At 44.1% G+C, this 12,053-nt stretch overlaps 3 protein-coding genes and 1 long non-coding RNA gene across 4 annotated transcripts in view; 2 read left to right on the plus strand and 2 right to left on the minus strand.

Annotated features, from left to right (window-relative positions):
* LOC122415667 (uncharacterized) overlaps positions 1–1,774 on the minus strand; it is a 95,414-nt gene extending 93,640 nt beyond the window's left edge. The window contains exon 1 of the mRNA XM_043428012.1: positions 976–1,774. Within this exon, the coding sequence (XP_043283947.1) occupies positions 976–1,045 (70 nt within the window). The 5' untranslated portion in view covers positions 1,046–1,774. The remainder of the gene's footprint in view (positions 1–975) is intronic.
* The window catches only part of LOC122415665 (rho GTPase-activating protein conundrum-like), a 39,795-nt gene that overhangs the window by 2,056 nt on the left and 25,686 nt on the right, over positions 1–12,053 (plus strand). The gene's annotated exons all lie outside the window — the stretch shown is intronic.
* Positions 3,896–6,580, minus strand: LOC122415672 (uncharacterized). The gene is made up of 2 exons (XR_006261955.1): positions 5,810–6,580; positions 3,896–5,177 (listed from the first exon to the last, which is right to left on the minus strand). It is a non-coding gene; the product is annotated as an uncharacterized lncRNA (long non-coding RNA).
* On the plus strand, positions 10,457–11,920 carry Grx5 (Glutaredoxin 5). The gene is made up of 3 exons (XM_043428018.1): positions 10,457–10,769; positions 11,341–11,482; positions 11,638–11,920. Exons 1-3 carry the CDS (start codon positions 10,683–10,685, stop codon positions 11,823–11,825), a joined length of 417 nt encoding a protein of 138 aa, XP_043283953.1. The 5' UTR covers positions 10,457–10,682; the 3' UTR covers positions 11,826–11,920.

The following is a 12,053-nucleotide window of genomic DNA, read 5'->3' on the forward strand; positions in this document are numbered from 1 at the left end:
GTATCTGTATGCGTGCGAGAGAGCGAGCGAGAGGGAGAGAGAAAATGGAGGAACGCAAAGGAGAGAACCGACTCGAGCGACCTTCGCGCTCGATACTGACGCCGGCACGGCGCGAATGTAGAGAGAGAGAGACTCCGCCGCGCGCTCTAGCGGCCGAGAGTCGAAGCTCCCTATAATCCGTCCTTGTCTACACAGGGGAGGGGAGAGGCTGCGTTATCGCCCGGCAACACGGGAGAGCGCGGAATTGGCTCTCGATCGAAAAATCATTCGGGCACAATTTTGTATCGTATTTATTGAACAATACTGCATTACATTTGACAATTATCGACATCTTATCTTATCGGAAGATCCCTGGTCTGTATATGCGTGCCCCTGCACGTCGTCCTTAGTCCTTCTTTGTCGCGATTTCACCTGTTTTCACTTTCTCCACCTCGCGCCGCTACGCTTCGAGGTCTCTCACTCCTGCCAAAGAGAAAGAGAAGGAGCAATACTGGTAGGCGAGGTCAGTGAGCCTCCCCTAACCAAACAGTCGCAAGAGACTCTCGCGAGAGTCCGTTTTAATGCCAGAAATGATATAATCGAGTTTCTATGAAGATTCTTTCCCAATTGTTAATTAATTCTGAACGATTATGTGAAAGGTAATTAGGATTTTTGCATCCATTGAAAATTCATTCGAGTCTCGATAAAACGTCCGATGAGAAATATTGGATGGTGCTCTAAAAATATTTTCAAAAAAATTCACGGGCCTGTGCTGAAAAAGAATGCGCATTCAATTGACAATAGTCAATAGATATGCTAACGCAACGCAACCTCGTATGGCCGCCGAGGGCGCGAGAATCGACGCGCGCGCGCGCGCCTCGAACTCTGCGTGACAACGACACAAGAATATGATTGGATGTATATATGTATGTAAATACATGTATAGATCGCGCATAAAGTCGAGTGAAAAGAGGATTGCGAAGGTCGTGCACTCACCCTCGAGCAGGTGCCAGTCCTCGTCGAGCGATGCTAGAGCTTGGTTAGCTTGTTGTTCGAAGTCGAACATTCTTTGAGCAAAAATTGATGGCCCTGTTTTTTGATATTTTTGCACTCGCACTAGTAACGTCTAAACGTTACAATCTTTTTTAAAACACTCGATACCTGTCACCGAACACTGGATGCCGAGCGTGACGACGCGAATCAACAAGTTTTTTATACGGCAGAGAAAACTTGTACTTTTTTTCCGTTAAAAATTTTGACCGAATTTCTGTCGATCGCTTTGTCTCCGATGTTCATGAGCTTTTATGTTGTATTATTTATACGATAAATCGATGACACAGTCACTCGTTCGATAGTACGGAGTCCCGACGTTACTTCTAACACACACGTATGCACATGGAAGGGATTGGGAGTGGGGGCAGAAAAAACACTTGTATTTACAAAGAAGCGCACGGGCCAAACGCGACGTAGCGAACTCTGTTTACTTCCCCCTCCACTCTCGCTCACGCGCTCAATGCGTGCGCATGCGCCAGTCAGTACGAATTTCTCCGCGCTTTTTGCGGCGGTTATCCGCACGGAAAAAGTCGACTCAAGAATTGTTATTGGTCAAAAATCTACGAGTCTCCGACGAATTCTCGGAAAAGAGTACCGATCGTTGACTTGTGAATTCTTAACAACTACATTTACCGTCCCTTTTATCCGAAATCGTCGATTCACACATTTATTCGATCGCGATTAATGAACAGGCAAAAAATTCCTTGTGAAATCGTATTATATGTGGTTGAATAAACAAAAAGGGGAGTCCGCGACGGCTGAAGTCGATTACTCGAGTAATCGCGGCTTCGCTCGCGTACGCGCGCGCCATGTCTCGCGCTCCCGTCCCCCCCCCCCCCCTCCCGCCCCCGCCTACTCGTGGCTCCCCTTTCCTCCTTATACTCGCACGTCCGCTGCTTTCTCCCCTCCTCCCGCATTGACGAAATGTTACGATTCTTCGCGCTCGGAACTATACACTCCGCTTCGTTTACGATACGGTATCCGTCGGAGTGAATTTGCGCGCGCCATCTTGTCCCTTACCTCGCGTCTCACAGCTCGATCACTTTTTCTCCCTCTCTCTCGCACCTCCGCGATCCTCTGCGGTACTAAAGACACGCGCGCTCGGCGCGGCGGGGGAAATCGCGGCTACCCAAGGGCAACGTTGAATAACTTCTACACAATACGCGTATTTGTATGTCATCGTGCAGAAAATATTAATTTGACGCGCTTGTTCATGCATTGTCCTTCATCACCGTAAACGAATCATTTTTCTGTTATTTTATTCAAAAATACGTACAGTTTTCAACTTTTTATGCAGAAGTAAACTGACAAAATTATCTCGATAGATAATTTTGCATCGGGGACCCGAAATTTTCTTTTACTGCTTCAGAACTCAATCAACCATCATTTTTTCCTTTCATAATCATTCCAAAACTTCCAATTTCTCTCAGAGAGTTGTTCGGTTTTTCGCAAAGTTCTGTTGCCCTTTCGGTTTTCTGCCTCAACACCCACGCTGACATGTTTTCCCATTCGCTTCAATTGAAGCGTTCCGATACTTCCTCTTTGCCATGACGCCACAATTTACGCTCGATTTTACTCGGTGACGTAGGAGGTTCGTTGACGACACAAAGCGGACTCAGCCGCAGCCCCTCGATGACGCGAAAAACAGCGCTCGTATATCTCCCCGAAAGGACATCCACGTGCTTCGTTTAATGCTTGCTCCCCCCTGGCGGCGTCCCTGCTAAGTGTCGTTAGTGCGTGCGAACCACAGCCGTGTCTGTATCGTCGGTGGTGGTGCGCCTCTATCGGCTCGCAATGTAAGCAGCCTCGTGTGAGGCCGATACTTGGTTGGGTGACTGTCCAACCTAGCAACGGCTTCGCTTATCACCGTTAGGCGGCGCAGGCAGTTTTTTCGACATCCGATTGGCTCTCGTGCTAATGAGATATTACAATAAATAACTGCGGACAACGTACTCTCTTGGAGCTTAGAAATGACGAAATTCGTGAAGCGAGGTTCGAACGATGGAATGGGATCATAATTAAAACCCCGGAGGGTTGTACACGAGCGTAAATAAAAGTTGATTCCATGAAGGTTTTTGACGTTTTTTTTTAATTTTTGAACATACTTAACCTCAAACCCGTACAATTTATTTTTCCGACCGTAGACCTTCCAACGAGATAGAAAACGACCTCGACCTTCTGGTTAGCATAAAATATTCCTCGTATGTGATAATAAGGTCAGATTAAATAGCATTCTCCTTTTTTCCTGTCAAACAAAGAGAATGGCGTGTGGTAAAATCCCACGTAGTCAACGTTATTTAAACGTCGAAAAGATTTTTAGTCGAAAAAATCAACAAACGAGGGTTTTCGCAACCCCGTTATAGAGGTTCGTAGTCTTATTCTAAAAGTGCGATACTTAGAGAAATAAGTGGTGAAAGAAATTTCCAAAAATTCAATCAGCCGCTGAGTTTGAGCTGAAATTCAATCCCTCAGTTTTCCCGACCAATAAATCATTCAAAGGTACTCGGAAGATTCTACGCTATCGCATATCATGAAAATGTAACTTTTTGGAGGTTATGAAAACAATCGATAGTAACTTTGACATTAAGTGATTCTGAGTGTAAATCACAGAAATTCGCTTTCAAATAGTAACCGAAGGTCTATTCGCTCTCTTTTGACAGTTACCCAAAATGCAATAGTTTTTAAACAGGGGAGAGTCCAAAATGGCGACTCGAGTACCTACCCCGCAAGTCTCCATCCCCCGAAAAATCATTTTAATTGCTAAATATTTCCAGAATTTCCAAAAGCCTGTTTTTTCGTCATAATAATTAAAGGAACGAATTCGGGATCAGTTTCAGTGATAAAATGGTGATGTCATACGTCATCGTAGTAAATCAGCATATTTTATGTATAGGCAGATACAAATGCGTATATCTCGTTATTGGTAAACATAAATGTACGAGTATATTCGTACACCAGAGTTTACACGCACGCGGTGAAACTCGAACCGCGACTGTTATTTCCCCTATCGTACTCGGCGCAGCAGCGACAGCACAGGATTTTGTTCACCCACTCTATCGCGTCGATTTCACTCGCTCGTACAATGTCCTCATAATAACCTTCTCTTCTCTGTTTCTTCGTTCCCACTCTTTCTCTCCTTCCCGGTCCAGTACCGCCTCTTCTCTCTCTTTCTCTCTCATCCAGTCGCGCAACTCTCGGCTTCGTTACCGTTAATGTAGCTTCGCCAGAACAAAACTATAGAGCACGTACTGCTTGGCTCTCCCTGCCCCCTCCTGTAGCGCCCCTCTTCGCGCTGTTTCTCGACTGTAGAGCTCTCCGAACTCCTCCAATATATGCTTATCTCTGTGCGATACAAGTCGACAAAGATATTTTCCGGAGAATCTTGCCGCTCTCGACGTTCAATAAGATCTCTTATTTATTGACCAGAACCCGAAACGTTTGACGCGTTTCGTAGCTTCGAAGTTGCGAATTAACCTAAATTTTGATCGGGAAGAACATTTTTTTTGACACTGTACATAAAACACACAAGACGCATACAAATGAAAACTTGCAGAACTTTAGTGAGGTTAGTTTTATCACGAATACGAGAATTTTAACGAAATATTCAATTTCGTTAGGCTAAATGGGCAAATCGTAAAATAAATCGGGCTCGCGCGGCGCAACACGAAAATAAGTATACTAAATTAAGGACACGATGAAAAGTTGCAGTTTTCTCCACCAGATGACACGAGGAATATGATTCCGAATATGCGAAGCGCTCGCTTCGCTCAGACTTTCTTTCTCATTTTTTCTCGTTCCCGTTTCTTTTTTTCATCTCGCTCCATCTTGTTCTCTCCTCCATTGAATATTCCTGGTCTTTTCGTCTATAACAAGCTGCTGCTCGAATCTTCTCTTGCGGAGGCATCGCAACAGTCGGCGGCTGCAACCCCTTTGCGGCCTCTTCGCATCCATGCGAAGTCTCATTCCTCACGTTGTCGTCATTCCACGTACTAACCGGCTGTGCCTTGAGATAGCAAGAGAGGGAGGGAGGGAGCGAGAACCGAGAGAGCGAGCAATATAGTTGCGAACGACCGAGGAGTTGAGGGACTCGTGGAATTCGTCGAAGAACGGTGTTTCTCTCCCGGTCTCGGCTGCTCGCACGAGCCCTGTAACACAACGGACGAGCACATCGTAAGCGCAACAGCCATGGAAAAGAGGCTTCGATGTTACGTGCACGATTGTACGTCTAACCTGCGAAGGATAGTTATTTTTTGGTGAAATTAAAAGTCTCTTAAAAGAGATTAAAAAAGCAAGTTTTTCGAACAGTATCGAGGAATTCTATGGAGAAACGTTAACAAGACTTTTAGCATTTGGTTATGACGCGACGTTAATGAGACATTAACCCTCAATAGTCACACGGGGTAATTGGACCCCAGCCGTTTATCGACCGACGATACCAAATAGAAATTTCGAGATTTCTTTGAAATTTTTTTTTAATATTAAAAATAACACGAATAGAATAGAATCGTTATGGTCGTTTCTTAAAGGTTCAAAATACATTGTAGTATTTTTATTTTATTTTTTTAATTATTTATCGTCCCCCAAAGTGAGTGGGGTACTTTGGACCCCGTGTGACTATTACGTCAGAAACTTGAGGTGTGACTAGTAATTGAAAAAGTATAGATTCGGTGAGTCCCGGGACAGCAGACGGCGAAGGCGAATGTACGTGTCTCCAGACTCGGTCGAATCTTTGATTTAGTGACAGTTGATTGGCGGCTGCTTCTCCGAAGCGACTTACCCGTTCGGTTGTTCCCGATTTTGAGAAATGACGTTTTATAAATCTGACGAGGTGTTTTCCAGAGCGAGGGCGCAACTTTAGGAACAGCCTGTATCCGTACCCGCATGCGGATTCTTCTAATAAAGTAACAATCTATTTTTGTCTCTCGCTCCCAAGCAGTGCGAGAGTGGCGAGAGCCAGCAACAGCAACACCGCGATGACCCACGACCGGTTGCTCTGCTCTTTCATGCTTTCGTGAAACAGCAAAATATATACGTTTCGTCGTCGAACCGCGCGCCCGCACGCACGCACGCACACGCAACGGATATCTCGGATTCAACGCAGAAGCTCTTATTCGTCGAAGCATGCACCCGAGTATATAGAGAATTTGCCCGAGAAACAAATCACCCCATTTACAAATGTACTCGCACACCCCACAGATATGGCCTTATATTGCGAAATGAATATTTATTTGCTCACTTTTTCTGCCATTTCATGTAGCAGCGATTTATTTACTTTGTACCTCATAAATTGAATGGATATTGGTTAGTTCCACGCGATGCGTATACACGTCTATAGAAACAACAATAAAAACGGGAGATAAAGAGAATAAAGAAACGCTTTTTCAGCTGCAGGTGTCGCCATCTGTGATCGAGTCGACTTAGCAACAATAATAAAAACGTCGTCGTCCTCGTTTGATTTTGTTCGAACCGTTCGAACAAATACGCTCAAGTCAAATGAGCTTCGATCTTGTAAACTGTCTTATTTTACGATCCAGCAAGATATATACACCGTGGCCATACTCGCCTCGCATGCTGCCGCTGCTCTTCGTTCTGTATATACCCAGCTTCGTGTGTGTACTTAACCTAATAGCCGTTAAGCGCGAATGTGAGAAGCGCACGGGTCGCGTGTTGTGGCGTCAGTGAGAAAAGAGTCCACCACCGCTCCCCCCTCCTGCTCCTTGAACCGGATGTAAGGTGCGCTCGAACGAGCGTTCAAACAGCCGCTGGCTTAGCGGGATTGTCCAAATGCTTCAAATTGATATACGCGTGTTTTGTGATTTAACTTCGATGCGATGACGCCGATAATCGCTCGTTTGTTATGCAGCGCAAGGGGGAGGCAAAATTTCATTTGGAGCGAACATTTCGAGTGGACATTACCGCGCTTTTTCGGGGTGAACAACCGATTCGAGTCGTCTCGTTTTATTTATTGTCAGTGGACAGAGTCAATCAACGAGTCAGCTCTAGATTTTCGACCGCTAAAGTTATTCCTCGTTCCAGGAATTTTCCAAATCCGTTTTATTGTCTTCCGACACGCGGATGTCGATAAGTAAAAAAAAATGCAACGATACGCACGTACGTCACATCTGAAAGTGACATGTGTGTGCGCGTGAGCGTCTCAGTGGTCCGCGTGCCCCCGGTTTTGAGATCAAAAATTTAATGGTGAATAATGTTAAACGAATCTCGATGTCGGATCTCGATACTTAGGAAAGGAATAATCGATCGAAATATCGACTTTCAGTACTCCAAATGTATTCGGTTTTCATAAAGAGGTGTGACGCCAATAATACGGCCCTGATTCTCGAACGTGCGAGCTCGAGTCTCTCTCGTCATTTGTCCTTCCCTTCTAACCCGCGCGTCGTCGTCGTCGTCGTCTTCGGCAGCGTTTGCCCCGCGGCGTCATCCACTTCGCTCTACACTTTGTGCATCAACGCTTCCTCTCCGTCGCACCTTCTCCGTTTTCCCATCTGCCTCGCACTCGCACGGCTCCGCACACGCCGTTTTCATTCTTCTGTTCGGCTCCTGTGCCGCGCAGCGACGCCATGCGGCAGCGGCGGCGTCACACCATGTTTTTCGTCTCTATCCGTTGCTCGATCCCTCTCGCGCTACTGGTGGCGCGTGCTCGTTGCTTTACCCCCTCTCTCTAACATCCACGATCCGTTGTTCTGACTCTTCCCTTCCTCCACCGCCGCCCCGCGCCGCAGGCGGCGCTGTCCTCGTCTGTCGCTCGGCGAGCACGCTCCTCTCTCTCTTTCTATCCCTCTGAGCCCCGCGCCGCTCAGCCCCCGGAAAGCACTAGGCACTAGGCACTAGCCGCCCGCCCGGCGCACCGGATGGTCGAACCAGCGATATCATATACGTACGCACGCCATCGCAGATGCTTCGTCGTGCTTGCCCCTTCCGCCTAGCCCCTCGGCTGCCTGCGTCTACAATCGGGCACTACACTCTCCCGAGGACTCATCCCAGATACGTGAGAGAAGTGATTCCGTTCCAAAGGAGCTAACCTCTGGCAAGAAAATCAAAAATATCTTGCCGAACGTTGCCCGATTACGGAGTCATACAAATTTCTGTGTTCGTTCGTCGAGCGGCTTGCAAGATAATTTATGGATAAGCTTGAATGTTTAGTCACAGATATCAGGATGCTGATTCCGACCGTAAGCCCTACTACATTATGGAAACCGACCCCGTAATCTTCACTGTAGCGTGAAACGTTCTTCGGATCAAATAATGGGGTTCTACGATGCACTTTTCTCTATGTTTTTCAATAGCGATGAGAACGATGTGTGATAAAGTTGAATTCAATGAATATTCAATTATGAAAACTGAAAACCAAAGTGTTTTTTTTTTTATCGAGTCAAATGAATTCGAGCCTGTTGTTGGGTTCTGGTTAAAATTGAAAATTCATATTCAAGTGAAAGGAGTAAAAGTGAATTGACAGTTTTACTTTTTCTCGATTTTTGAGGCAAAAATTAATCGGACGCCACAACTGGTGGGGAGAACCAATAACAACGTCGCTCAGGTCGCTCATGAACCAGAAAGTACGTTAGATTTTGAAAAACTGAAAATGGATGCGTCGGTAACGGTTAATTATTTTCAATAACAACGTTTCTACACTACCTATTATTACGAAGCTTTTCTCGTAGGAAAAAGATTACAACTATTTGTGCTAGCTCGAGAGCCACCTGACATCTCCTGAGTCATTAGAGCACGAACTCTCTTAACCTCACAATGCAGAACTGAGGCGCGCGCGCGCGCGCGTGTGTGTGTGCATGTTTTCACAATAAATATGGGAGAGATTATCGACTTGTCGAGATGTCTGTGGGAGTGAAAGGAAAAAATCAGTCTGTAGTTCCATTATCGTTTCGTCGAACTAACCGGAAATCAATTAAATCGATATTGCAATTTTTATACAAGTTTTCCTCCGTCACTATTTATTTGACCAACGATCTTCGGGAATGAGCGCAACGCAACGCAACCTTCTGGCTTAATATTACGCGTATACAGGACACCGAAGCATGCGACCTTCCGTTTTTTCATTCCACGTAAATCTCCCGCCGCAACACGACTTTGATACACAAGAATAGCTGGTAGCGTGACGAATTTATATACATAATTTTTTTCCATCAGAAACGATTGTCGAGCTCAATTATGAGCGAACCTGGTGGCGAAATCTAGAAATCGTAAAATATAGCTGCTCCCCAATTCGACAAATAGTTCCGACCATTCGATGCGTAACTTTTTTTTCTCGTTCTCACAACTTTGCAACGAATTTGTCGTTTGTGCACATATATTATTCAATTCGTTGGGACCTCAATGTTTCTTCTCATTTCCGGTTGCTCCGCAAAAACACCTGCCGCCCACCGGAAATATTTACATTCGCATTGCAACAGTCCGTTGCATACGACGTGCGTTTTCGCTTCTTTTATTTACCAAAAACGCGACGACGTCGCCATCTACAAAAGAACAACGGAGTGAGTGTATTTGGCGTCTGATTCGTAGCTCTCGTGTACAACGCGTGTCGCGTACGTAACTTTTTAGTAGAATACAATAATAATGCTAGTACACTCTCTCGGTGAAAGTCTACCGCTGTTGCTCGCAACGTCGTATCGAGAGAGATCATCGTCAACTGTATATAAAATTATACCTATACATATATATTAAAATAAACATCTCAGCATCTCGAGTACTCTTGCGTACGCGTGCAATACATCACGATTATGACGTTACACAGTTACGAGCTTCAGACTGCAAACAGTTTTCAAGAGACAAATGTTTCATTATTGTTCTCGTTTATTTACATTTATTCCGGGCTCTCCCTTCCTCGATTTGCCGTCTCACCTCCTGCATTTTAAGTTCGCAATCTCTCGTGTCCTCGAGGGAACAAAAAAGTGCCTCGTAGCTAGAAAATTTATTTCATCACAGCTATGACAGTGCTGATCTGCGTTTTACATGTTTGACCTTGATAATAACCTAACGAGGACATGGGCTTCCGCGCCATCGAGCCAGTCACGTATTTACCAGTTTCGGCAATTCAATATTCTTTTATCTTACAAACGAATACGTCACATGAACTTGTTCCAACCTGGGCCTGGTAATTATTTATGAATTGAGGAAAATGATGATCTTTTCGTGATTATGAGATCGGGACGACGGCGGAGCCGTGACGATTGTCAACGATCTTTGTGTTGCGTCGCAACACGCCGGATGACAAGGCGAAATAAAAAATTTTGGGCGCGCGTCATCTAACGACCTGCGACACGTACTAACGTAGCTTCGCTTGATTCGTCGATAACGAAGGACGCTTGATTTTCTGCAGAAGTAGAAGAATCCACAATGTACAGGCCATCAGCTGTTATACGATCTCGTGTTCAATCATGTAATTCTCTATTTTCTCTTCCTCGGTTACGGGTTACGGGCTACCGCAAACGCGGCTGCTGATCACGCGGCGATCTTACGTATTTTTATCGAACAGCTGATCATCGCATTCCCTGTTTTTTTACCTTTTTGTCTTTTCGCGACACGGTTGTCACATAACCTTGAATACTGTAAGAAATAAAGAATACCGATTTTTAGTCGTTTCGGTTAGCTCGTGATTATAATTTCGACAGTGAAAAATGTTTGCTTTTCGAAATGTCGCGAAATTTACGAATTTCGCTAGAACTTTCGCCAACACTAGTGAAAACATCGGAAACTTAGTGAAAGTAAATGAATTTTCCTTCTCTTTGTGAATGTTTTGGGTTCCTGCCGGCTCCTAAATTTTTCGTTTGTCAATATTATTATTTTTTATATTTTCACGTAGTTTCGATAAAAATTTGTGAATTGAATTTCGTGTAAGTCGAACAAGCATGGTGAACAACCAACGTTGGAAACTTCAGCTTCGTGAAGAAATGACGCTGAAGTTTCCAACGTTGGAGTCCAACGAAATGATCGAAAAAAATTCTCCAATAATTCCAGTAATTCTCCTATTTTGTTCCCTGCCAAATTTGCGATTCGTTGTTTTTCAAGCTGCACCCAACGATTCGTGAAATAAAAAATTGGTGAATTTCAAACGTTTTTTTAGTTCATTTCGTTGGACTCCAACGTTGGAAACTTCAGCTTCGTATGGAAGAAATCTTTCGTCCTTTCAGTAATATCGATTTTTGCAGTCGCATATCTTATTGAGATCTTTTTTAAATTCTTTTTTTCTATTCTCTGATGTATTATTATTTTAGTGTTATTTTTTGCTTTCGTGGTATATAACTAGCGCTACACATAATTGTTTTTTCTTCCCAGAATAACAAAGTTGTGGTATTCATGAAAGGAGTACCGGAAGAACCAAAATGTGGATTTAGCAACGCCGTCGTTCAAATATTGAGAATGCACGGCGTCAAGTATGACGCCCACGATGTACTGGAAGACGAAACACTTCGACAAGGTTGAAATTATTTTACTCAGTATCAAGTGTCCAGGATCCCAACTTGATTTTGATCATGAACCTTTAAAAAGTTATTGTAGAACATTAATTATCATGGTTTTTCATCAAAATTAGAAGCTCATTACTGTATATAAATATTTCAAACATCCCCACAGGTATTAAAGATTTCTCAAACTGGCCGACGATACCTCAGGTTTTTATAAACGGAGATTTTGTCGGCGGATGTGACATCCTCCTTCAAATGCACCAGAACGGAGAGCTCATCGAAGAACTCAAAAAAGCTGGAATTACAAGCGCTCTCTTAGAAGCTAATCAGGAAACCTCTAAGAATGCAAAGGAATAGCTTCGCTCTTTACAGATCTGTATATAATCTCTACAAGTCGCCAACCGTTAGTTATAATTTTATTTCTTTGTTTTCAATAAAAGGTTTCTAGAGAATGGCATCGAGGATTGGTTTTAAAAAATATTCTCACTTGAATTAGAGTTGACCAAAGAGATTAATTTGGAATGGGAAGAAAAAATGATTCTGAAACAGATGCAGAAATCAAATTCGAGTCAATTTATTGGGAAT

This window comes from Venturia canescens, chromosome 9 (assembly GCF_019457755.1).
Source record: "Venturia canescens isolate UGA chromosome 9, ASM1945775v1, whole genome shotgun sequence".
In the NCBI taxonomy this organism is placed as follows: Eukaryota; Metazoa; Arthropoda; class Insecta; order Hymenoptera; family Ichneumonidae; genus Venturia; species Venturia canescens.